Source organism: Ricinus communis, chromosome 2, assembly GCF_019578655.1.
Source record: "Ricinus communis isolate WT05 ecotype wild-type chromosome 2, ASM1957865v1, whole genome shotgun sequence".
In the NCBI taxonomy this organism is placed as follows: domain Eukaryota; kingdom Viridiplantae; phylum Streptophyta; class Magnoliopsida; order Malpighiales; family Euphorbiaceae; genus Ricinus; species Ricinus communis.
In genome coordinates this window covers 5,138,647-5,165,777 of record NC_063257.1, presented here as the reverse complement: position 1 = coordinate 5,165,777, position 27,131 = coordinate 5,138,647, and the positions used below count along the sequence as shown (strand labels likewise).

The following is a 27,131-nucleotide window of genomic DNA, read 5'->3' as shown; positions in this document are numbered from 1 at the left end:
TTATATTAATACATATATTTATATAGAGTCTCGTGGCTTTCATCATCTTAATTCATACAAATATTAGCAAAGTTCGATAACTAAATCGAAGTCCTAACTGTAACATTTATAATCGGACAAGCTAGCCCTGTTTTACGTTTGATTTTTCTCATACATATACTCTCAAAGACAGGTCGAATGAGAGGGAGACTAATAATCCACAGGTAAGAGAACAAAGTGATCGATCTTCACCTGTATGAGGATTCAAACAAACATAGAAATATATATATATATATATATATATATATATATATATATATATATATAGCAGAACCACAGAAGGCTTTATATCTTCAAAAGACAGTGGCCGGGCTATCTTTATTCCTTGTCAGAATCTACATATCTTCACAGCACCAGATCCCACTATCTTCAAAAGGGCAGCCTGCAAATGGGTTCGAGGAAAGTTTCACATTCCACAGCACCAGTTCTGTGAAAAAGAGGACTAACAATAGAGAGGAACAATATATAATTGCATTCATATTATTGCAGGCTCGTTTTCTTCTTTTGTTATTCCTTTTTTTTTATTTTTAATCCCCTCAAGAAGAAGAGGAAGAGCTGATCAACTTGTGTAAATATGTAGGCCTTGAATGTGAAGAAAAGTGGATGTAAAGCAGATTCTTGGTAGGCTTACCCTAGTTTGAGAGAAGTATCAGAACTATCATCATCAAGAGGAGGGCCACTGCTGCAGCTGCAAACATTGGTGACGGACTCCGATGATAAACCTTCTTCCTGGACAACAATATCTGACTCCAAAAATACAGGTCTTTTTCCCTTGCATAATGCAATCATCTGCATGAACGTAGAAAAAACAAAGAAAAAGGAAGACGAAGCACCTCAGCTCTCATGTTAGCCTATCAATTATATATACGTTAATTTACGTATCAGTAAACTTAAACCAGAAACAATATATAGTTATCCTTACTTTCTGCTTTAGCTGTTTATTCTCTTCTAGCAATTGTGCTCCCTGTGAAGACACCAGGCCAACAAAGAAACAAATCAGAATTTTATCACTTGCTCATCCATTTTATGCAAGAAAAAGAAGTGTAAAGATGAACTTTAATTTAGAGTTCTCCAGTGTGCAACAAATTGTCCAATCAACTATCAGCTCCATCATGTGCCTTATGGCAGTGTGTGTTAGCTACTTATTATTAGATTGTCATCTGTCTCGTGATGTCGGGGTCATGAAGCAAACCCTAAAATCTCCTTTACAATGCCTTTCAAGTGACAAAGGTGTTGTACAAGTAAAGTTCAAGAGTACGATCAACGTCCACATGCTACTGGTATATTGAAATCTAATTACAGATTAAGAAATCAGTTCAGAAATATAAAAAAAAATAATACCCAAATACGACCAACATTGCTCTCTAACCTTCTTTTCAAGTGTAGAGATCTCATTCATAATCCGTTCTCCCTGAGAAAGAAGGAGAAATGGTGATGCAGAAATCCACGTTTACAAGCGAAAAAATGCATAGAATACGTGTGCAAACCTTAGTTTGAAGTACACGGGTAAGTCCTGATTCAAGCATCTTCTCCAATTGTTGCAATTCCTCTATACTTAGTCCTTGCAGATCCTCTCCCCTCATCTGCCTATTACCAAAGGAAAACTCCCGTTTACAATTACCGTTCTGATAATAACTGATCAAATGTTAAATTTAAGGAAAAGCCGATCTGAATATATCTTTATAACAACCGCACAGAAGACATATTTAGCTACCTTAGTTGATGGGTCTTATCAGCAACCTCCTTGCTCAACCGGATGTTATTGCTATTTTCTAGCTATAATTGTAACAATGGAAAAATAGAAATACACAGACAAAGGAACGAGGAAGAAAGAAATTAAACAGTTTGCTACATCAGATAGATGGTAAAAAAAAAAAAAAAGAAAAAAAAAGACACAACTGATAAAGAAGTTGTTACCTGCAATTCAAGAGATGGCTGATCAAGTTTGTCCAGGTTATTGGAGTGCAGATTATACCTTGTAATTGTCTCCTTCATACTTCAAGAAAATTATACAGTTAATATACATCCAATTGTTTACCATATATATCCTTGCAATTATCTACAATCATTTTACAGCCTGCAAACAATTTTACATGATGATCGCTGTCATCATCATATATTTATTTTAAAAAATTCTTATATAGACTTATGTATGTTTCTATATACATTAAATAAATAGATGATTGATATATATTTATTAGTTTTAAATGATAGAGGATGTATCAATCATTTAATATTAAAATATAAAACATTCATGCATACGTATTACTCTCTTATTAATTGTAGTGTATACACCAAACTTATGTAAAAATTTCTCATTTATTATTGGTTAACTACGGGTAGTTATATTACTATATTTTATATTTATTCTTCAATTACATTTATTCCTATTCGTTATATTTTTTTATAAAATAAATAAATAAATAATTTTCATATCCTGTTTATTAATTGATATTCGAAAAATTCTAATTTCTCTATCAACAAGTTATACTATTCTAATCTCTTAGACTTCGTAGATTTTTATTTTCATTATTTGAATTCTAGTTACTCATTTCCTAAAATTTAAATTTTATATTTATTTTTATTATATATTAATTCTTATTTATACTATGTGTATATACTGCTAATATAGTTACAGATATTTATTGATTTAATATATAAATGGAAATATAATTTAAACAAGACTTAGAAAATTGTATCCTCTTAAGTATGGTGAGGTATTAGAAAATTATTATAAACAATTTTAATTATATAATTTAAAATTAATGGTTAAATTTAATTAAAAATCTAATTTTAAACTCTGAATGAACGGTTAAGGATTGAAGGATAAAAAGTAAATCATTCATTTTGAATGAAATAATTGAGTCTTACAAGTATAATTTTTCATACTGACTTATATATAAGAATTTAAATATTTATTTAATACATTGCCTTAAAAATTAAGAATTTTAGTTCTTTTAAGAGAGTTTTTAATAATATTTTATTATTTAATTTGTCAAAAAGTTTAAATTCTTCCTTCAAATTATCTAAAGGTTAACAAACTTTTATAAAACCTAACAATTCATAATTTCTATTTTAATTTCCTTTGGAAAGAGGAGACCCTAATAGAAAAGGCTATACCATGAGTGTTTTTTAATTATAATTTCTATTCATGAAATTAATTATTGATTTAAATATAATAGACATATATATATATATATATATATATATATCAATCCGTTTAATTGTAAGTCAATAGGTAGCCATCTCCTTATAAACCAATTAAATTAAGTCTATATATGTAATTAGCATCTTCTCAAAAAAGAAAAAAGAAGTCTAGATTGAACCATCCAATTCATTAATAGCACTTTATTTCCTTTAAGTATCACCAAATATAATTTAAATGCTAAAAAACAATCAAACACATAATTATTTCAATATGATGAAAGGATGATATATAATATCTTATTTGCTATTATTATTAGACGACCAGGATAAACCATAATTCAACATTGATACATATGGCAAAAAAAAAAAAAAAAAAAAGGGAAAACCTTTTACTATAATATCAATGCAAACCAAAACTGGGATGCAAATTTGAGGATATCCATTCACAAATTAAGTGATATGAAAATTATTACATAGTTTAATAAGCATAAGATTCTCTTCAGGAAAGTTTTATAATTTATACAGGAAAAAGAATATCGTATCCCCATTGTATTTTGCATAAAAGGGAGCTAACCCATTTGTACAAAAGAATTTAAGTTTACAAAAAGAATTTAGATATACATATTAAAGCTAAATCAAATGCCCATAATTTAGGGGATCATAATCTAATCCTAGTGTCATTTTATATTACATTTCCTTTAATCTTCTCCAAGTCCGATCAAAATGTTTGGCCATAAGCCAAATAGAAATTGAAATTGTTGCTGAAGAAATTTTAGGTAGATTAAGTCTACCCACTATACTAAGACAAATTAAATTAAATATGGATATGTTACTTTATTTATTAAGTGTTATATTTGCATTGATTGAGTTATTTATTACTATCACATTTATAAATTAACCAATACAGATACAACAACTAATAGATAATGTCATATATAATTATACAATCGGTTTTATCTATAAATACGGTGATAAACAGAGTCTATCTAAAAATTTCTCATTATTAATGCAATTTTCAGAAGTTACATTTTATTGGTTAACAACATATAATTATCTCTTTCTATTGTTTGTCTAGGTGGAGTTCTCTCATCATCTAAAAAGGGTCTTCATTTGGATGAGTTTTCTATCTGTCTTTCTATTACTTCCTTCATATACATATCCTAAAACTACAAGAAAGAAAATTGAGGTTCCATTATTTCATGAGTAAGGCTGTTTATGAAAAGAATTCTCCCCCTTCAACATAGGGCATTTCGTTAACTATACATTCTAACAATGAGAAGGAAGTTAGAGCATCTAAAATGTATGGAATTCCTTCCTTTTCTAAGGAGGAAAAAGAAACTTCAATGTAAAATTAAGAATTGAGCTGGATCGTATCACTTAGCCCACATTATACATATCTAGAATTTAGAAATCATTGTGCTTTAATTCCTAAAAGTGTAAAACAAATAGGAAGAAGCAGTAGCACTTCTATTAATTCTGGTTTCTATAATCTACACTTGAAGCCCTTTCTTGATTAGTTGTTATCAGTGTAGAGTACTTGAGACCATGTTATAATTTCTTAACTAGCTCTCACCACCAGCTCTTCCTACAAACTTCTTGAAGCCTACTCATATACCCTAAAGATCTCACCTACACTAACTGGTGTCAGTCCACAGTGACTGTCTACTATCACATCCATATTAAAGAAAGAAAGAAAAAGATTGGCAAATAGAACCCGAGTTTACTGTTGCTGACAATGAGTTAAAGGCTTAACACAAGTCCAGTTGATCTCCTTAATATACAATGGTTATTCAACAAAAGAAGCAGCTGGTATAAAAAGGGCAACTAATCATATGTTTCATCTTCCATTATTATAATTAATAAATATGTAGATAGTGGTACTGTAGATTCTACTTGAATAGTTTCAGTAAGAAAAGGGTCATTAGCAAGGTACCAATCTAAGCAATAATTATGTATTTTTATATATAGCAAGGATATCTGTGAACTAAATTAGATTTGGTTTCCCCAAAGAATCATATTGCACATCAAGGGAGGTACACTTATTAAACAGTACAACGTCGGGAGAAAAGAAGCCAATTTTATTTTATTTTTTTGGTGAGAAAAGAAGCCAATTTTCAGAACAGAAGATAAAGAACGTACAAGTTTCCCTTTATTTCTTGTTATAGAAAGAAGGGATTTACCCACAAGTGGAATGCTCAGTATATGTAGTTTCAAATAATGTGTCATCGCAGGTGTTTACCCAAAAATATCTAGCTACCAAACTTTAAGAAGTAACTACTTAAAGGCTGTGATTAGTACTGATATTCATCTCTTTTTGTATAGTTACTAACGTTCATGAATTATTCAAGTGTGTCTTCATTCTGCGTAAGTCAGCAAGAAACGGGGTCTTACATTGATGATGTACAAGGGGATCTACGCCATTAAAGGGCTAAAAAGAGGAGTTAAGTAGATACCTTGAGCTAGAAAACTCAAAGAGTTTGCCAGTTGCAGAGAAAATGATGAGAGCAACTTCAGCATCACAAAGAACAGAAAGTTCTTCAGCTTTCTTGAAAAGTCCTCGTCTTCTCTTTGAGAAAGTCACCTGCCTAGCAGTAATGTTATCAATCTTCTTGATTTTGATCTTTTCTCTAGCCATTGGATAGAGATCCTCCTCCTTTTTTTCCGGAAAAAGAAAAACACCAAGATCTCATCAAGCCTTCACATTGTCCGTACAAATAAGAAATAAACACATAAAATGGCAAGGAAAAAGAGCTCAAGAAGGTGAAGTTATGCTAATTCAAGTCAAGAACGAAGCAAAAACCCTAGAAGTAAAAAGCTTAGGGCATCAGATCCAAACACAAAAAGAAAAAAATAAAAAATAAACATCAGGAACCCATTCAAGAAAAACATAGAAACACTTGGCTCAGAAACAGGCAAAGAAACACAAAAGAAATAAAGAAAAGAGAGTGAAGGGCTAATCTGTTAGTATAAGAACGTACCTAGTTTTTGAGTTTCAGGAGTTTAGGTTAGATCAAAGGAACCAAAAGCTAATAGAGATTGGAGAAAATAGAAAGTTTAAAGAAACTCACTGCAGAGGAGAGAGAGAGAGAGAAATGTGTTCAAGAAAGGAAAGGTTGCATTCCCTTTTATAGCTAAACAGGACTATACAAAGTCTTTTCCTTACAATTTTTCCCTAAAGGGTCAAAAGAAAACAATTAAAAAAATCTATTTATATTATTACATGTATAAAAGTATGTTGAGGTGATCATTCCAACCGACAAAATCATTTTTAATTTATTAACTTAGGATAATAAATTCTTCTCTTATATGAATCACTTATAACTCAAATACTTGGTGAATTAGATGAAAATTATTCAATTCATCATAATTCTTTAAGAACTGAACTTAAATTTATAGGTTTTAAAAACCATTACTTTATATTCATTTTGTAATATTTACTCCATTTATCATATATTCAATTAATTAATCATATTACTATAAAAAAAAAGATAAATATTTTTTATTAATTATATTTAAGTGATTCTATGAATATATGAGAACTTTTTAATTATCGCATTTATAAAAAAAGTTAGAAAAGAATAAAGACTAAATATTAAAATTCATTTATTTACTTATATATGTTATGACACAACTTATGATTTTCTTTGGTGATTTACTCAATAATTTAACGATTTACATATAAAAATTTAAAATACTATATTTCATTATTTAAGTAAATAGCACTCATCTCTCTTTTAAGAAAATACAATCGGGATTATACATCATTTATTTAATATTTTACATGCACTATATATATAAATTTATAATTGTCGACGTGCATTAATTTATTAATATATTATAAAAGTTGTCTAATTTTATAAAAAATAATTTTATTTTAAAATTTAAAATTTAGAATTTAATTATATTTTAAATATTTATATTCTTAAAATAATTTCCAGCGGTATTTGTATTATTAAAAATTATGGATTATGAAAATATTAAGAGGTTAAAGAAAGGAAGGTGTGTATTAGGTTTTAAGTTTGTATGTGGAGGAAGAAGGGTTTCCGTACAAAAGAGAGTCAGGGGCCATCACGTCACAGGCGATATTTATTTTAGTTTGGCCCCCCTTCACCTTACCCATTCATTGTTTCCTCTTTCTCTCTTCATCCTCATAATTTCTAACCAATAGAAATGACTTACGAATCATGTCACTTTTTTCTTTTTCTTTTTCAACATTATGTCTTCCCGTTTTATTTTTAATTAATAAATTGGTCTCTAATATTTATAATATGAAACACTTTAATTCCTAATCGAAATCACATTTTAAAGCATGAATGTCTAATAAAAGGGTTTATTTGAATAAATTAAGCAATCAAAATAAAATTAAACGATTAAAATGTAAAAGGATTGATTTATATAAGAATTATGATATATAATTGTGTGTGAAGGATACATCACATACGTCATTGATATGAAGCAGTGAGAAGAAAAGAAGAAGGGAGAAGGATGATTTTACATGTGCAAATAATAAAAAGGATGGCCAATATAATCCAAAAAGGTGTCTTATCTTTAAATCGAGTGCAACAATAACATTTAATTCCTGGGAATCATAGCCGTCCATAATTATTATGATCTCCTCTCATACACACCTATCATTTTTTATTGCACATGGAAATCATGCAATTTCTTTTTAATTTTATCAGAAAACAAAAATAAAACTACTACCACATATGAATTATTCCTGCATGCTTCATTGATTTTTGACCTGCATTAAATCATCTCATTTTTATTTTAATTTATTAAAAAAATTTATATCCTTTATATTTTGTAACTTAAAAAGGAAAAGAGCAATAATAAAAATATATAAAATGTGGTTTAATTATTCTTTTAACTTTTTTTAATAAATTGATAAATTTTTTGTTTATATTTTCCTATACAGACTTAGCACATTTTTTATAGAGATAAAATCAAACTGGGTTTTTATTTAAATTTAAATATATTTATCATCATATTAATGTTGTAGATAATTGTTTTAAACTATAAGACAATATGTAAATAAATTATGCTTTTGAAGTTTAATCTAGTGATAGATGCATGTTTATTTCAAGATTGAATTCCTTTTTTAAAAAGAAAAATTAATAAATTAATAATAGAAAAGGCATAAAATTTATATGAATTTGTGATTTAATCTAATTATTCTAATTTTGGCAAATATGGACATACCAAACCTTAACATTTATTAACAATTTTTATGTAACATGACCTTTCCATGCCTTTTGTAGTTCTTCAATGTAAAGTAGTTTTCTCAGTTTAACTCTTTATATGTGGTCCTAAAAGTAGTCCCATTTTGTTATTTCCACTTTCAATTAAAAAATAAATAAAATATCAAGGTTCCATCTATTTGTTTATACTTTTATATCTCCATAAATGTTGGGGTATGTGTGTGTGTGTCTGTTTCAACTTTGGAAAGAAAAGTCCTTTTTGCCAATTAGCAAGTTGCAGTACAGCCACAGTTAAACCATCCAAGGGATGATGCCAGGACATTATTTGGCAAAACTGCCCTGAACATTGGCCAATGGCAACAAACCTTTGAAGGATAAATGTTGATGATAAACTTCTTTTTCTTTTTTCTTTCTTTTTATTTGAATTTGAAAAATGTCATATTAGTTTGTTAACAAATCAATTAAATTTTATACTTCTTTTTATATATATTTAAAATTAATTTAAAACATATGTCGGGATGATATTTATAAGTGGTAAATTATTATTGAAATTTTTTAACATAATTGCATGTTCAAGATTTAAATTTGAAATCCTAATTAAACTATATGAGACTTTTATCGTCTCGTTTACATATTTTTAAGTTGGGTTTTGTATTTTTATAATTCAAGCATATCACTCTTTATTTATTAAGCTTCTTTCTTTCTGAAGGGACGATAGCCTAAAGTTAAGAGTGATGGGCTGTTTCAACAATTTATATAGCATTAATCAACTTTCATATGTTCATACAATAGGGATCTCATTCAGTAAAGAAAGTTGGAAGTGGCCAAAATACGATGCCACATTTTTATGCCATTTTAAGCCAACTCAGTTAGTCTTTAGCTTTTCTGGTTCTGCTAAAGGAGGAATCAAAAATCTTTCTCGAGTACACATATATGGCTATCTAGCAAGCTACTATCCATCCGAGAACTGCTTTACACACTTTCTCCTAATCTTTATATGCCTTAGAGAGAATATATTGGAGAATATGAAATCATTCATGTCACTCTCCGATCTTCTTTTTCACTAATAAAATCTATTCTATCCACATTAAAAGATCCATCTCTAAATATTTTGAAAGATGAAATCTAAAGAAAATATGATTTAAATAATCTTAAAGAATATTTTTAAAAATGTCTCTTTTAAAATTTGAAACTCAATTCTTATAGCCATGAGGAAACACTCCAAACACTACACTATTGTCTGTCCTTGAATATTTTTTTTTTTGGTGGAAGAAAAACTAGGCAAAAGCCCTAATAGTCTCTATTCTTTCCAAATGATCATTTTGGACCATTTTTTATTTTTTGATTTTAGTTACTTTCTTTGTTTTCAGAAAACAGGAAGAAGCCATGCGCATATATGTCCGCTAGGGCTGAGCACAGATTGGTCCAATTCGGTTATTTATAAATCACCAATACCATACCAAATCTCGGTTCTTTTAAAATTAAAGGTGCTAGTACCGTACCAAACATAAAATGATCCGTATAATATTGTACCAATTTTTACGGTTAAATACAGTTCGATTCGATACTATTTTCGGTTCTAAAAGATTAAAAAATACAGCTTTAATCTCATTTTTAATCAAATATATTTAGAGAAAATATGATTACCAACCTCTGAATTAGAATTTCAATCACATTCTTGAACAACCTGTTTTGCAATTCAGTCACTTGCAAGTATAATAATTCATTCAATGTTCAAATATAAACCATTAAAATATATGTTACTGCTAGCATAAAAATATCTTTCATATGACAATCATTAAAATAAAATATTTTTCAGAGTTGCAGCCAACAATCTACCCATCAAAAATAAAAATAAAAAAATAAAAAAGAAAAGAAAAATATCCGGGACTGAGCAATGACGACACAATTATAAAAAGAGAGAGCACTAAAGAGGAAGAAGTCTACGCGAGCCAATTCTTACTTCTGCCTTTCTGCGAGCCAATTATGTGTGACGCTAAAGAGGAAGACGTCTAGGCGAGCTAATTCCTTCATTTTTCCTTTTAATTTTCTGTCTAGAAATTTACCTTAGGGATTTTGTCTTTCTGAATTGAAAATTGAAAGGTGCGGCGGTGTATTCTAAAGAGGAAAATGTCTACGCGAACAAATTTTTTCTTTTTTTATTTTTATTTTTTATCGAGAAATTTGCCTTGAGAATTTTTTCTTTCTGAATTATAAAATAGGAAGTGCAGCGGTGTATTCTAAAAAGGAAGATAGTGTGTTCAAATTGTTAGATGTAGGCTTGTAGTATGTGGTAAGAAAATGTATTAATATTAAGTTAATAGATAATAAATTATAAATTTAGTATTAGAGTAATATATATTAATATCGATTATACTATATGATATATTAATATATAACTTCTATTTTTTTATAGAATATAAAGTACATTATAATATTATAGTTATTTTTAATATGTAGTATTTTTTTTCTTATGTCGATAATAATTGCTTAAATTATATAAAATGATAAATGTAAAATAATTTTTTAATAGAGTATAAAATATTTTATAATATTATAGTTATTTTTAATAATAATTATTTATATAATATAAATAATTACTAATAAATAATTTCGGTTCTACGATTTGGTCCGAATCAGTACAAGACAGATCGGTTATGGTACGGTTTTTACTAAAGACCCAGTACCATATTGTAATAGAAAAAAAAATTGGATAAGTTTAATTCGGTTATAAATTTTTTTGGTTATTTCGGTTCTGGTATTTTTCGGTATGGTTATTCGGTTTGGGCGGGAATCACCGAAATCCATACTCAGCCTTAATGTTTACTTTCAATTTCAGTTCGTTCGGCTCTTCCGAGGTTAGTTTTTGTGGATTTCTGTTGTAAGTCGCAATTTCGAAAAGAAAAATCTTATGTTTTTCATATTTCGCATGGAGAGCATTATTTTTCTTTTCTTCCCTTCTTTTAATGAATCGAATTCCACTTGTAACAATTCTGATATTATTAATAACTTTGCTCAGTTAAAAATGAGTCAATATACATAAATTTAAAGAAATGTTTTTAGAATTTGCACACTTGAACACAAGAGAAGCCAATTTCGGAACGAAAAGAAAAAATGTATATGCTACGTGGTCTTCTTTCCATTCTCCACGTAATCATATAATAAATAAATTGAATAATATAATAGATACACGTACACGTTTATTTATATATTTTAAATAAGGTATTTTATTTTCATAACATTCTAAAGAGATGAAAATGGGGAGTGGAGCAGTCGATGATAAAGAAACACACAAGACCCAAAGAATTGATAGCTTTCAGCAAAGCCAAGGCAATTCTGGAAATTTTATACCCCAAGTGTGTTTTGTGTGCTTTACCACTATTAATCTAAGTCAATTTGGCTATTGAATTTGCAAAAAACAAGAACTAAAAACACCTGAAACAAGAACCCATTAAAAAAATTTGACAAGTTTAAATCCCAAGACGGCCATTGCTGCTATTTAGAGGCCACTTGTCAGCATTCCATGTGCATGCGTAACTAAGACCTGCAAATCCTTTGAAATTCTCCAATACAAACTTTGATTTTCTTTTTCCAAGAGATATTTCTTTTCTGTAATCTCAGTAACCATAATAGCAATAATTATCCAATACTTTATTGTTTAATTTGGTGTTTGAATTTTAATCATGCCGCCCCACGAGTGGTGACCTGCTACATAATTCCAGAACACTCCTTGTTTTTACTTTTTACTTTGAAAACGACTCGTTCTTTTCCTAGCATGCAAAAGTTAAGAAGTACACTGTTTCCCTTTCCTTTTCTAAAAATAAAAATACATATCAATCAATCAATCAACAATTAGCTAAATTATTGCCAAAACTATAATCACAGTCCAATTGTAAATTTAGGCATCCGTGCAGCTCCTTAGTCCTTACCTTTATTCAAGGTGCTACGCTAACACTTTCATGGGCTTTATAGATTTCGCCCCACGGGCCATGGCATTACCATAGTCTTAGATATGTTCAGCGCGGAACACGTTGAGGCCTTCGGTCCAATTGTTTGAGCCTAAAACTGGAAGCCAATACAAAATGAATCATGCTGCCCAAGCAACGCAACAATGAACAGCCTACAAAAAATCGCCCTGATATCTTAAAGATTCAACTGATTTTTTAAATTAGTTAAATCCTATAACTGTTTGATAAATGAAAAAATTAAAATAAAGTAATAGTCAGCAGCAACAAATGTTAAAGAAAGATTAATTAATTACCCTTTTTAATAAATTAAATTCAAATTATTAATATGATTAATTTTTTATTTTTTTTTGCATTTAAATATTAATTAGAATAGATTTTATTATATTATATAAATGAGAAATACTACTGTTTTGATAGCTCTTCCTGGTACCTAATCAACTCGCGAATCCGCAAAACCAACCCCAATCGGTTAACTTGAAAGGAAAGAGAATGGCGTGGAGCCACTGATTGAGCATCAAAAAGACAAAATATAAATAGAAAAAAAGGCGCCCATAGTTTTCCTTCTTTACCATTTTCATTTCTGAAAAGCCAAACCCGACCAAACAAAAAAAGAAAATGAACGAAAATCCCAACAGAGCCGAAGCAGAACGGCTGCTAGGAATCGCCGAGAAGCTCCTCCAGTCCCGCGATTTCAATGGCACAAGAGACTTCGCAGTTTTAGCACAAGAAACAGAGCCTCTCCTGGACGGTTCAGATCAGATCTTAGCGGTGGCAGACGTTCTTTTATCATCAGACAAGCGCATTAATAATCACCATGATTGGTACTCCATCTTACAAATCGATCGGCGTTCCGATGATCAAGATCTCATCAAAAAACAATATCGTCGTCTCGCATTACTCCTTCACCCAGACAAAAATAAATTCCCTTTCGCAGATCAAGCTTTTAAGCTCGTCGCTGACGCCTGGACTGTTTTATCAGATTCTTCTAAAAAATCATTATACGACAACGAATTGAGTTTGTTTTCGAGGGTAGATTTGTCTAATTCTGCTAAATTACCTGTGCGGAGAAGCCAGCGTCCCGCAGCCGCGAGGAAACATACAGAGGAAAGGGTCCAAACTAATTATAATAGTATATCGCAAGATCGGAATCAAAAGATGAAACTGTCTTCGTTTTGGACTGCCTGTCCCTACTGTTTAATATTATATGAGTATCCTCGTGTTTATCACGATTGTTGTTTGAGGTGTCAAAATTGTCAGAGAGCGTTTCACGCTGCCTTGGTACCGTCTTTGCCGCCTTTGGTCCCGGGGAAAGAGGCGTATTATTGTTGTTGGGGATTTTTCCCTCTGGGGTTCATGTTTGATGGAGAGAAAAACACTGCAGGGTCCGGGTCGGGTCAGGCGGGTGTGTTCCCTAATTGGATGCCGCCAATTTTTGGTTCAGGGCAGCAAGTTGGTGATAAAAATGGTGGTGGGACCCCGCAGACGCCAGTGTTTGCTGATAAAATTAGCAATGTAAATACAAGTGGTGGTGCAGCACCATCTAGGACTGTTGTTGCACCGGCTGCAGCTGTAGCTGCAACTTCACCAGCCGCGGCTGCCAATGTAAGAGCAGCTGTGGGGAGAGGTGGCGGAGTGGTGGGGAATGGAACTGGGTTTGCTCCAAAGAAGAGAGGAAGGCCAAGAAAATATCCATTACCAGGTCAAAGTATTTAAGCTGATCGAGGGTATAGAAGGTTGAAGGAAAGTGGTATTTGTAACTGCTACACTCGGCAAGGTATATGGGTGTTGTTGTTGTTGACTTGTTATAGCTGTACTTCTTGCTTTTCGTTTTCTTAATTCTTGGTTGTCTGTACAGTTGTTTAGATTTTCTTTTTCTTGCAACTGACTTGTTAAATTTAAGGTCATGATATGTAGCAATATCATCGTAGCAAGTCCTCACTATCAATTGGAGCATGTTATTTGATGAAAATTGTACATTCTGAAAATGCCTCGTGTATTTTGTTCTTGTTTTTCGTTTTTTCCGAAATCCAATAGAACTTTTTCATTAAAATGAACTTTCAAAAAGCTAGTACACTGGCAATAAAGTAAGGAGGGGAAGAGAACCACTCCTTGGGACCTGAAATAGAACGAGCAGCTTGAGCAACACAGTGAGCTAAATGTAAATTGCACTCGCCTAATATTAATCAGATGCTTGCCGTCATCAATTATTAAATGAAAACAAGAGTCACTACTCATCTCATAGAAGCTGTTGAATAACCTGAAGAGCATCAAATTCAATAATCCAGCGGTCTAGTTGATGCTGCAGTAACTTAAGGACTTTCCTTACACTGATCGCCTCTGTTTCTGGAGCAGCAAAAGATCGAAGCTCTCGCCATAACCATGCTTGAATGGAATCACGCACTCCACAGCCCACACCTATACGGCTTTGATCATCAAAAATTGCTGCATCAACGTTCACGTTAACCCAATCAGCAGCTGGTTTGGTCCAAGCAATATTCCGTATAGTAATCACCCTGCGACGGCATGCTATCAACCACACTTCGAGCCCCAAGTGATCGAGTCAAAGCTTGCTCAGCAAAATTAAGAATACAGTGAGCAGAGCTCGCCTTCTTGCTCCAAATCCAACTGCTACGATGGTTCCAACGGATCATCGAAAACATAGCAGAATTCTAAAGGGAGTTATTGGGCGAAGAAGGAGCCCACCCAACCAGTAAAAGAGACCAAATATGGAGGGTCTACATTCAACCAACAGTCGGGGCCAGTCGATAGCCAAACATAGCATAAAGGACCGACTGTCATTCCCCCTGTCACAAATAGGTCACAGAGGGTCAATAGACACTTGGCTTGCCCGAAGCAAGTCAGCACTCGGCAGTAAGCAAACAACCACAACATACATGCAACACAAGGATTTTTCACCTCAGCATGGATTTTTCAAAGCCCAAAGCTTCTTTCAGAACTGCTCAGTGGCACCCCTACATTCTATTTTATATCACAGATTGCCAGCCGACATTGGCTCTAAAATATAAAACTATTATAATTGAAAAAAGTATATACATTATTAGAATAACACATAGCAACCAAAATTGGCCTCATCTTGACCTTCAAAGTTTATTCTCAGCTAAAAATCAAAAGAAATTATATTACGGAATTGACTGTTAATATGAGATATTAATATAAAAAGACAAGTCGCTAGTAAAATAATATAGGATCAGAAAAGTATTTTATATATGTTTGATAAAAAAAAGTGAAAAATAGTTATTTTTTCATAAGCCATAGGTAATTTTAATTTTATTTTTTCTACAATTTATGTTATAATTCAAATACTAGACCCATGATATAATTTCTTTAAAAGAAAATAATGAAGGGTGGAACACAGTATAAAGAAAAAGATTCATCCAATTCTGTTCCATTTTGTCCTAACTAGTGCACAATCATCTCTTACTACCTACAACAACATTCAATCACTACGCGCTACCACAGTGGCGTAACACAACATCCCCATATCAACACCATCCAATCACAGATCCTCTCATCCGAATAGAACCGTGCTTCTCACAATCACATCTCGCGCGTAAAATCTATTTCTCTAACAGAAACGTTTTCCAATTTTCTTTTAACAACTGGCTTATTAGATATTTATTTCCTTCTTTATTTTATTTTATTTTCTTTCTCGTCTCGATCGCCAACACTATATAGATGTCAACTCAGCGAGTTTCTCCTTTTGTCTCAACCGAGTCTCCAGTGTTGTTGACTCGTTGATCTCTCTCGGCGATGAAGAACGGACTCGAAGTCTTCGATTTCAAGGAAGAAGACGAGCTTGCTGAATATACAGCTGGCAAAATTCTCGGCAAGTTCAAAAACCCTAATCTTGAAAATCCCGCCTTTTTGGAGTGCGACTTTAATGAATGCGGTACCGTTTTTTCCTTCTCAAAAACTTTAATTTTCTCTATTTCATTATCGTGACATTTATTCTTTTTCGTTTGTTTGTTTGTTTAGAGGTTGTTTTAAGGCTTTCCTTATATATAGGAAAGTCTTGGTTCGGTATTGCAATTTGAGGGTAATTTGAACTTGAACTGTAATTCATTCTCTGTTAGGCGTTGTTGGATAAAAATGATGTGCAAAGAATTCAATTGGATTAAATTTGTTGAAAATTATGTTATCTTACTTCTCTAAAATGCAATTTTTTTGTTCTCGTTTTTTCTACGTTGAAAATATTGAATTTTAGAAACTATGAACTTTTCAAACATGAGAATTGAGTAAATAGAATTCAATCGCATTTTTAGAATTTCAAAATACACTCGTTATATTCATGTATGCTGTACTCTTAGCTATTCTTAAGTACATATGCGGCGTTAATTAGGGCCACTTTTGAATTTGTATTTCATCAGCTTAATTCAGTTTTGGAGCTCACATAAAAGATGTGGTGACCACTTGAAGCGGTAATCCTAAATTGTTATGATTTTGTTGTTCCATTACTTTTTGGAGGATGAGAGGGGATAGGCAGGAGTTAACTTAGTGCACAATGCGTTGACTATGCTTTTAACAATTTAACGCAAAAGTTTTTCCTGGTGGAATAAAAGGAATTTATACTAAAAAGAGCTTGAGCTAAAACATAGCCAGTCCTTCATTTCTGCGGTTAGGCAATTCTATACTGGGATATGCAGTTTGCATGTCTTTGTCTAATTTGGATTATTGTGTTGGTTCCCAATAAGATTTTGTTACAATGCTGTATGGTGTTAGATACTCAAAACTGCTGATTCACTGGAAGGGGATTAAAGGTCTAGGTGAAAGCCATATGTCTTGAGGCTGGTATTTATACAGTTACTTTGGTGTATTGCTTAAACTCTAGAGCATTCCATGATACATTTTATTCTTTTAGAATTTTCTTTTTTCTTTCTTACAGTTTTAAATGCGCTGTTAATTTTTATTTCTTTGGCATTTTGTGTCTTAAACCTGTTTAGGAGGATTGTGAGCAGTTTCAACATTTTGAGTTTGTAATAATAAATTCTGACCGTCATGATGCTAATATGGAATTTTGAAGAGTCTGAAACCATTTTAATCCAATTAATAGATTCCACTATCTCGACTTTGAATTCTGCTTTTCATGTAAATGTTTGTCTTAATCTCATTTTTGTTTAGTAAATACAATTGGAGATTATTGATGTTGCGTTCTTGGTAAACACTTGCTTTTATTCTATAATAAATTTATTGGCGTCTTTTCCAGTTTCCCAGGGATCTGAAGTTGCAAAAAGGGACATTGGCACTATAACTTGTGTAGATGTTGATGCAATGGAATGTGAAAATAGTTCTAAAGATGCTAGTACACACGCCCCTCCAGGAATTGTTAGAGCAGACTCAGCCACTGTTGATGAGAATTCTGACACAGATACTGCTTTTCGATCAGAACCTATGAGTCATGAAAAAGATCCTTCTTCTATTACGGATTACCATGAATTCAAAAGTTCTTTTACTGAACAGGAGGCTGTGGTGTCATGTCATGCATCACTTTCACCTGGGAGAATTCAATCAAATTGTGGCATTGCAGACTCTCCTCCATCCAATGTATATTAGCCTTTCATATGTTTACTGAATTACAATTTAAACCAGATATCAATTTGTTTTTGCTTTGCTATTGTGTACAAATTCATTTGTATTTTGCCTGTAAACTATGTAGAGTGGACGGGTCAATGAGAAATCAGACGCTGATAAAAGCATGAGTGAGAGTTCCCCATCAAGTCCTGCTTCTGATATTGCTGATGATGGTGGTATTTGCTCGAGATTTTATTTATTGCAAAATGTGTTATTGATGGACTTTTTAATAGTCTACTTAGTATCTTATAAATTTTCCTTCTTCAAAATTCCAGCTACTGAAAATGATCACTCATCAGATAAATATTTCAGTGCATCAGAAATGGTATGATATTCTCTTCTCCATATAATTGATTAAGTTCATTCTTAAATGAAAAATGAATCAGATTGCAATTTTATCCTATGGAGGTCCCAGATTTCGTATTCTTAAATTTTGCATTAGGTTTTTGTAATTCGTTAATTTTCTCATTTTGATTTGCTTGTAAATGCTTCGGAGGTCCACTGTTCTGTATTTGCTCATACATGCTTGTATATGTCTTCTGTCCACATGATATGTTGGTTTTTTCCCCTTTCTATATGCTTGTGTAAGTGAGTTGCTTGACTCTTAAAATGTTTTATCTGCTGCTTAATGTAAAAACTTATCTTTCAGCTTACCATGTCCTTTTTTCATTAATTTTTTATTTTTTCTTATATCAGTCATTAAGTGATGCCTATTGCAATATATAGACACGGCTATTGCTATTATTGTTCACAGATATTTATGGTGTTGTCACTATAGAAATCCCGTTCTTGCTTGGTGTGGATAAAGGAATGTACTTGCGCTCAAAATAAAGTACATTGTGCCATCATTGTAGATGTGTGCTTCTGTCCAATTATATGCAATGGTCAGAAAAACTTCAAGATAGTCTAAACCTTTTTGTGCAATTGACAGGATATAATTGATATGGAAGTTGATTATGTTGTCTATCGGGGTAATCACTGTACCGGGTGCCTGATAACTTTTTCTTGTGGCGGCATTAAAGTCAGTGGTATGTCTTCACATGGAGATGAAGGAACTTTCAGCTTTGAAAGGGCTATTGATGATATTATTCGTATTGAGTCTCAGCAACTTCAAAGGGTGAGCCACACTGACTTGTGTTTGTCCGTGTGATATTGGTTATATTTAGTTTATTCAAGCTTTACTTTTTGTATTTTGTGTAGTTTGGAACTGTCACTGTTAAGCTCCATGTACTATCGAAGGATGCTGCGCAAGCTGCTAATGCTTATGGTGGGTTAGTGGCCCTATATGGTTCATTTGCATGTCCACAATTTATCACTTCCTGCATTTTTTATCTTTAGAATTAGAATATTACAGCAGTGCTGATAGTTTTCCCTAACATTTTGGAACTTGTGCTGACCTGTCCTTTCATTCTTCTGGCTTTGATATAATAGACATTAGAACATTATTTACAAATATAAAAGGAATTGTACGATGAATGGAGTTGAAATATCTTATATGTAGCACAATCATGTGGGTATGCGTCTCTCGCAGTTTTGGTTGATAATCTCTTAAAGAGTGTCAATAGTGCTGATTATCAATGAGGGGGCATTAATATTTTAACTTCTGGGTAAATGAAAAATTTTATCTGTTTAATTTTGATCTAGTAAGGTAGTTTATTTTTAGTTTCTTTTTGGTCAAAATATCCATGTTTGTTATTCTATGTTTTCATTCTTTCACCCTTTTTTGGAGGTCAAAATTCTAGTTTTGCTGATTTTCTTTTTCCGTTCTAAATGTCATTAGGGGTTGAGCAGCTGGAGTTTGTTGTTCTTGAGCCCAACTGGTCTGGGAAATTGGAAGAGATCGGATCTCTGAATGTCAAGTATTTAGCTTTATCTGATACTGTACGCGAGTAAGTTTTTTGAATTGCCACAGTATAATAGTGTTTGTCTCTGGGCCCCAATATAACTTTCTGTAAATGATTAGATACTTCTTCTTCCAGTAAAGATTGGATGGTGAATTTTAAAATTTCATTCCAGATCTAGTTGATTATTTATGGTGGATGTAGTTTTCTATTTTCATGCTTAAAGCTATCTGAGGCTTGTGGTGGTATCGCAATAAACTTTTTATTACTCGTGACATGAGTTCTTGCTTTCCCTTTACTGTATGGTGATGCATCCTAATAGTTGACTCTTCAATGACTATGCTTTACCCATTTATAGAAGTCATAAGAATTTAATATATTGGTGGGTAGAAAATTTGATTAATCATGGAACGGAAGTTATCTTGATGTCTTTTACTTATACTGTTTATTTTTTCCTTTTTTTGTTTCCTTTTCCTTTCCCTAATTTACATTTTCTTGACCCTTTCATCTGTTTGCTTGTAGTTCGGATGCCACAATGGTTGCAGGAGCGCACTTACATCGGAAAAGGCCGTATTTTCCAGTGTAAATGAGAACAACTTTTTTTCAATGGAAAATGTTATTTTATAGGCATTGAGCTGGGAATATTTTTACTGCAGTGGTTAAATTGTTATTTTGCACTTCTTTTGCTAACTGTCATGTTGCTTCTGCTGCCATTCCATAAAAGTTTCTAGCTCTATTTATGGATTAAACTGTGTTAAACCTCTATTGTACTTGTCATCAGAAATTCTTTTTGACAGCAAATTCATCATAAATATTTTTTCTTGGCCAAAATGCGACCTTGTTTGAAGATTTTGGATTTTTCTTTAAAGCACTGTATTTGAACAAGCATATGATGTGGTGTGCTTTTATGCGTTGATTTTTATCGTTAAAGGAGATTGTCTCTCATACAAGTTGTGTGTGCTACTGGTGAATTATTATGCATGTAAACGGACTATAATGTGTTACTGAATACTCTTAGGATATTACAGTTTTGAAGCTGTTGAAGATGTTGTCTATCCAAAAGGGGATTCAGATGCTGTTTCTATTAGTAAGAGAGATTTTGACCTACTACAGCCCGAGACATTTATCAATGACACTATTATTGACTTCTATATCAAGTAAGTTTTTATGCATCAAATCCTTTGTTTCAGCTATGATATATTTGTTTTCCTATCTTTGGCTTTATTTTAGACACCGAGTTTCTAACCTTTTCCATAATCATTGTTTTATTTTTGTTTCGTTAGTTTACTGATTTTCATGGAGATAAATGTTTCATTTAGGTCATGGATTTCTCCATCAATTTGCATGTAGTTGACCTTGAATTGAAAGTAGATAAGCTGATAGAAATGGAGGTCGATTCCAAGATTATTTACATATCAGCAGCTATGATTTGTTTCTACGCTTAATGTTTTTTCCCTTTGAATTGATTTCAGGTATTTGAAGAACCAGATTCCACCTGAGGAAAAGCATAGGTTCCATTTTTTTAATAGCTTTTTCTTTCGGAAGCTTGCAGATCTAGACAAAGATCCATCCAGTGCTTCAGATGGCAGGGCTGCTTTTTTACGTGTTCATAAATGGACAAGGAAAGTGGATATATTTGGAAAAGACTATGTTTTTATCCCTGTAAATTTCAGGTATGCAGGTGCTTTGCAAACTGTCTTCATTAAGATGTGCCATTTATTGATTCTTTGGTAGTGTGATGAATGTCTGCTTTTTGATGATAGCCTTCACTGGAGTTTATTAATAATATGTCATCCTGGTGAATTGGCTGGCTTCGGAGGTGAGTTCTTGCTGGATCTTATGATGTTTGATTAGGGAATTCTTCTTTAATACAAATATTTTTCACTCTTCGTCAGATGAAGACTTGCGAAAGTCTCCTAGAACACCATGCATATTACATATGGACTCTATCAAAGGAACTCATGCGGGTCTAAAAAACCTTGTTCAGAGGTATCATCCAAGTTCCTCATAGTTTGCAATTTTCTTTATATTCTTTCAGATAATATGCACTCTGGCAATACTGCATCATTTCAACATGATATTCCTTTCTATGCACTGTCTGTTTATTTTTGTGGAGTTGGGGAACTGAGGGGTGAGTGAAAAGCATTCAAACTGTTCTATTCTTGCAATGGTCAAGACATGTGCCCAACACAGCTACATGCCCAGCACACGCCCAACAAGTGTCTAATTCACGTCCATACATGTTAGAATAATTTATTTTAAAATCAATATTGAAATATAATATTGAAATTGAAAAATTAAAATTTTATATGCTAAATCTAAAAATAATTACATAATACAAAATGTATTTGGTAATTAAGCCTAAAATTATTGACATTAGATTAGTTATTTGATTAGATTGCTTTGAGATATCAATTGATATTTTTTTACATTAAAAATGAAAGAAAAATCAACATGGCTAGGACAAGTTTAAGACACTTTTAGGGCACAATGGGGCAATTTTATAATTTTAAAAATTAGACTGTTACCCTCTAAATTTACAGGCGATCCCAAAAATAGCCCTAAAAAGCAAAATAAATTTAATATCATTAGTCCATAATATTTACTAATATAATTATTTTTAATGCAATTTAAAAATTAAGATACACACATAAAAATTTATTTTCAAATATATTTAGGATGTTAAAAATAAATTAAACTCTATTTATATGAAATTATATTTTTTTATTTTATTTTTTAAATTTGAATAATAACATATTTTATATTTTAAGTATAAGAAATATATATATATTAATTAGCATTTTTTTCTCTTTTCTTATCCTAAATTCTTAGAAATATTTATGCGGTGACTGTGCATGTTCTAAGAATTTTTTGTTGATTCCTTGGTGGGAAAATTGAAGCACCATATTTGGCTTAGCTAGTCCTGTCTTTGAAATGAAAAAGGATCTTGCTGAGAGTTAGACGTCTATCTTCATGCCCAAATGTATAAATTCAGCTAAAATTCTACTTTACCATTGATGACTTGATATTGCCCTACAAGTTAGTTATATACATAATTTATGACATGCAGTTCTCCACTTCATCCTGCATTATCCTTTTCTTTGATGGCATTTTATTTGCTTAAAAGCATACTTTTCTAAAAAGATTGACCTTGTCATTTATTAATTTATTGTTCTTACCGTGGATTGACAGTTATCTATGGGAAGAATGGAAGTCTAGGCATAAGGAGACATCAGAAGATTTGTCTTCAAAATTTTTGAATTTGTGGTTTGTCCCGCTTGAGGTATTGCCTGGTGTTATTGATATGCTTACTAGCTACTTTATAGTCAGTATTACAGAGTCAATTCACAAAAGGCTTCTTCTAGCTATTGAGGTACCATAGGAAGGAATAGTGTGAAAGGGTTGATTTGGCATGTGATATTAGTATCAGGCTTTGCATATATTTACTAAATTTATTCTTAATGTTTCTAAATTATAGGTCACGATTCCCTTGATTAGGCTTGCAATTTATTGATACCAACACTTGAGCCTGTTTGTATTCTTGCAAATGAAAAGGACTGCAGTCTCTTAGTGGCATGTTAAGCTTTCTGCAGTTCAGGCAGATGCTACTAAAGCAAAATTGAATTTCTATATTCATGTGATTACTTTTTATAGTTGGAAAGTTCATGAATAGCAAATAGATGAATGGTACCATCTTATAGCATCATCAGCTCAAAACCATTACTTAGGTTAAATTAGCTTTACTTTTTGCAAGCAAGCCCAATCTCATTAAGTTGGCTATCAAATTTAATTGCTTTTGACTCATGATGCTTGAAAGTTCAACATGAAAATGCAAAATTTTTATGCTTTACATATAAGTCGCATCTCTATTTGTGCAGCCCTTGTGCTATACCTTAGCCTCTGTATGTGCATGCATGTGTATACAGTATACTTGTTGCTCTGACATATTGTTCATGTTCATATCAGTTGCCACAGCAGGAAAATTCATTTGATTGTGGCCTGTTCCTGCTCCACTACCTGGAGCTTTTTTTGGCAGACGCCCCTGTGAATTTCAGTCCATTCAAAATAAACAGATTCTCAAAGTTTGTAAGTATATTTTACTTCATTGCAAGTTTCTCAATGTTATTATACTTTAGGGAAGGCTATAATTCAGATTCTACCATATGGTCACAATTACTCCACAAGTGAATAAAAGATAATACAGAGACTTGATAATTGGACTGAAATGTTATAATAAGATGGTTAAGAAATAGATATATAACTTTTTTTTTTGGTCAATTATAGTCGACAATTAAGGTGCCCTGAACTTGGTTGTACCATGAACATGTTCCAAAATGAAGCTATGATAAGTTAATGAGTAATCATTTGTCTGATCTAGATATATATGGTTAATAATCATTTTTTTTTTTTTTGTATAACAGCTCAATGTGGACTGGTTTCCTCCTGCTGAGGCTTCTCTGAAGCGTACTCTTATACAAAGGCTTATTTCTGGGCTCCTTGAACATTATTCTCACGAAGTTTCCTCTGGTGATTGCAGTGACAAACCGGAGTCTAATTTTCTAGAAAATAATGGGAAAGAAATTAGAGTCCAATTTGTTTCAGAGAGATGCACCCAAGCTGTAGCTTGTCACGGCAATTTATCAAGTTGTAATGCCAATCAAGGGATTGAAATCACTCTGTTGGAAGCATCTTCTATGAGGAATTCTGATTCTGTTAATGACCCTGGTTTGGTTCTCAGGGAATTCTTTGAGCCAGGAGTTCCTGCAGGATCATTACTTGCACAATGTTCATCCTTTGACCAGCCATCTTATTACCGTCTTAATGGTGCTATATCACACCAGATAGAGGTATGAAGGTTTGTTCTTTATTTTAGCAAAATAATATATTCAACTCTTTTGAAAATGATAGATGACGTTACAAGGCTTCTATTGGAAACCAATTCTGACTTAGTGGAAAGTGATACTGGTGCTTCTACTTTTTCAATACCTTGTATTATTTTCGTTTTATAGCAGGATGATGCAGAGGCCAGGGAGCAGTTTGTATATTTCCCTTCTGGTGATTCTATTTTCCAACAAGATGCTGGTTCGATTCCATATCCTTTAAGAGGTTTTGGGGCTGATTCTTCATGGAATCCTGGAGTTTCTATGCAAGGAGAGCATGATGGCTCATCCTCAGAAACATCGGAATGTGCCTCTGATGATTCTGACGTAGGGATTATTGAGAATTGCTCCATTGTGAAAGATATGGATCAAAGTCGAGAAGAGATTGGTCAACAAAGATCTCAATCAATTGAAAACATGGAATGCCTTACAGAGAGACTTGCGTCTGGCTCCAGTGAGATGCTGGAAACCTCTGCCATTAATGGTACTGAAGATCCTGATAAGATCCATGATACCACAGAGAATGGAGACCTTGCCTATTGTCAAGAAATTCCATCTACCTTACAAATTGATTATAACATGGTAGAAAATGGATCACATCAACACTATATAAAGGCAGCGATCTCAGGTGAAAGTGATGATGTGACCGCAGAATCAGATAAGAATAAAAGAATCGATGATAATGCAATGGCAGAATCAGATGAGAAGCAAAGAGTCGGTGAAAATGTGATGGCAGAATCAGATGAGAAGCAAACAGTAGGTGATGACGCAATGGCAGAATCAGACGAGGAGCAAACAGTGGGGATGGCAGAATCAGATGAGAAGCAAACAGTCAGTTATAACCTGATGTCAGAGTCGGATGAGAAGCAAAGAACCGATGATAACGGGATGACAGAATCATATGAAAAGCAAACAGCAGGTGGTAATGTGATGGCAGAATCAGATGAGAAGCAAATAATTGATGATAGTGCAATGGCAGAATCAGATGAAGAGCAAGCTCCAAAAAGGCGCCGGGTTACACCTCTCCACGAAGGGGATGGAGATATAAACGGAAACCTGTCGGAGGATATCCATTTGTAATTTAGGCTGTAGAAGGGGTTTTCCACTTGTAGATTTTTATTGCTAGAATAATGAACTTGGATTTCACTGGATTTTGAAATGCCATTCTGTGAATAGTACCAATTGTCGTAAGTCACCATGGGAAAAAGAAAATATATGCAGCTTCTGTGTTAATAATTTAAGTAATCAAAAGAATGGAATTGTCTAGGAAATTGCTGGCACTTTGCTTATTTTATTTCCACAAAATTCATAGATTTTAGTTCTCTCGCTTGACACATTTTTTAATGATCGGAAAGGGTTGCGAATACCGGCAGTTAAAATCTCAAATTTCAGACATTTACTCTTCAAATGCAGCGATTTATTCTTTTTCATTTAAAAAAGAAAAAAAAAAGGAATTTTCTACTAAAATAAAACTAGGATCTCAATTCTCAATGCATCGTGTCACGGGCTTGGAGTTTGCTACCAACGAACCGTGCGGCACTAGCTACTTTCTCGCGGAAACAAGTCAGCTAGTCAGCCTACTCCTCCTTATGCTAGGCAAAATGCTAGCTAGAATGGCAAGAAGAACAAAAGGAAGCTTAAGAAAGCTTAGAGAGAGAATTTCTAGAGAGAGAAACTACTTGCTCTTCTATTAAGCTTGAATAGCTTGATTACAACTTGATCTGCTTGATACTTACAAATGAATTCTCTAAGCTATATATAGGCCTCCACCTCCTCAATGGACGGTGATGATACATTCGATCTAATGGCTAAGATTAAGTACTAGAATGTTCTACACACTTCCATACTTATCTACACATTATACATGCATTCTAGATTATTCTAAAATGTTCCAGATGTTTCCAGATGTCTCCAGATGATTCTAGAATGTTCTAGAATCCTCCCTTGCTTTGTAGCGAACTCTGGAGGCTTCCTGGGCCATTGAACCTTCGTGCGAGAAGGGGAAATATACGGGCTGTGACATTCTCCCCCACTCATTCTGGCGACGCCCTCGTCGCGTCCCTGCTGTATGCCTCGATTATGCCCTTTAAGTTTCTTAGCAAATCTTTGGCCTTGATGGGGAAGGAGCTTTACCATCATTAAGCCTCCCTCCTCAAACTCTGAATGACTCTTCTTTCCATCCGCCCACTTCTTCATTCTCTTGGCGGCCTTGGTTAGAGGAGCACATGCCCTGTCGGCTTTCTCATGCCATCCCTTGTACTTCGGTAATGGCTTTGACAATTCGGTGGGCTTGTTTCGTTCCACCTTGCCTTGGTCCAATGAAGGAAAGTTAGCATTAGTGGTGGAAGCTAACTTTGCCTTGCTACTTAGCGCATCGGCCACTAAGTTTGCCTTTCCCGGCTTGTACTCCTTTGCAAAATCGAACTCCATGAGGATGCTTGCCATCTTTCTTGCCTTGAGTTGGCT

At 32.8% G+C, this 27,131-nt stretch overlaps 3 protein-coding genes across 7 annotated transcripts; 2 read left to right on the top strand and 1 right to left on the bottom strand.

The window, feature by feature from the left end:
• On the bottom strand, positions 1-6,320 carry LOC8268411 (MADS-box protein SVP). Of its 2 annotated transcripts, XM_015715969.3 has the most exons (9): positions 6,165-6,320; positions 5,640-5,839; positions 1,957-2,035; positions 1,754-1,815; positions 1,527-1,626; positions 1,409-1,450; positions 962-1,003; positions 671-828; positions 1-421 (listed from the first exon to the last, which is right to left on the bottom strand). In XM_015715969.3, exons 2-9 carry the CDS (start codon positions 5,819-5,821, stop codon positions 409-411), a joined length of 678 nt encoding a protein of 225 aa, XP_015571455.1. In that variant the 5' UTR covers positions 5,822-5,839; positions 6,165-6,320; the 3' UTR covers positions 1-408. The 2 variants fall into 2 exon arrangements, with proteins under 2 accessions (XP_015571455.1, XP_002514037.2); XM_002513991.4 differs by lacking the exon at positions 1-421 and having other exon boundaries at positions 667-828.
• A 6,454-nt stretch (positions 6,321-12,774) lies between these two features.
• Positions 12,775-14,340, top strand: LOC8268412. Its single transcript, XM_002513992.3, has one exon. It carries the CDS (start codon positions 12,971-12,973, stop codon positions 14,066-14,068), a length of 1,098 nt encoding a protein of 365 aa, XP_002514038.1. The 5' UTR covers positions 12,775-12,970; the 3' UTR covers positions 14,069-14,340.
• A 1,666-nt stretch (positions 14,341-16,006) lies between these two features.
• LOC8268414 (probable ubiquitin-like-specific protease 2B) lies at positions 16,007-25,936 on the top strand. 4 transcript variants are annotated; one of them, XM_048370737.1, is made up of 17 exons: positions 16,007-16,265; positions 17,580-17,917; positions 18,030-18,120; positions 18,220-18,269; positions 18,876-19,061; positions 19,145-19,211; positions 19,725-19,833; positions 20,308-20,367; positions 20,814-20,942; positions 21,258-21,458; positions 21,549-21,604; positions 21,681-21,774; positions 22,978-23,068; positions 23,752-23,871; positions 24,207-24,632; positions 24,795-25,407; positions 25,483-25,936. In XM_048370737.1, the coding sequence occupies exons 1-17, from the start codon at positions 16,127-16,129 to the stop codon at positions 25,743-25,745; spliced, it is 3,033 nt and encodes a 1,010-aa protein (XP_048226694.1). In that variant the 5' UTR covers positions 16,007-16,126; the 3' UTR covers positions 25,746-25,936. The 4 variants fall into 4 exon arrangements, with proteins under 4 accessions (XP_048226694.1, XP_015571551.2, XP_015571550.2 ...); XM_015716065.3 differs by having other exon boundaries at positions 18,030-18,117; positions 24,795-25,936; XM_015716064.3 differs by having other exon boundaries at positions 16,008-16,265; positions 24,798-25,936.
• Positions 25,937-27,131: the final 1,195 nt, after the last annotated feature.

What these genes read in the sequence shown, in the direction of transcription:
- LOC8268411 (XM_015715969.3), bottom strand. Translation starts at nt 5,821, where the DNA reads ATGGCTAGAGAAAAGATCAAAATCAAGAAGATTGATAACATTACTGCT. An exon ending in AGCCATCTCTTGAATTGCAG is followed by an intron (nt 1,816 to 1,956) that starts GTAACAACTTCT and finishes TTACAATTATAG; the next exon opens with CTAGAAAATAGCAATAACAT. An exon ending in GATAAGACCCATCAACTAAG is followed by an intron (nt 1,627 to 1,753) that starts GTAGCTAAATAT and finishes CTTTGGTAATAG; the next exon opens with GCAGATGAGGGGAGAGGATC.
- LOC8268412 (XM_002513992.3), top strand. Translation starts at nt 12,971, where the DNA reads ATGAACGAAAATCCCAACAGAGCCGAAGCAGAACGGCTGCTAGGAATC.
- LOC8268414 (XM_015716063.3), top strand. Translation starts at nt 16,127, where the DNA reads ATGAAGAACGGACTCGAAGTCTTCGATTTCAAGGAAGAAGACGAGCTT. An exon ending in ATTATTGACTTCTATATCAA is followed by an intron (nt 20,943 to 21,257) that starts GTAAGTTTTTAT and finishes AATTGATTTCAG; the next exon opens with GTATTTGAAGAACCAGATTC. An exon ending in CTAAAAAACCTTGTTCAGAG is followed by an intron (nt 21,775 to 22,977) that starts GTATCATCCAAG and finishes GTGGATTGACAG; the next exon opens with TTATCTATGGGAAGAATGGA.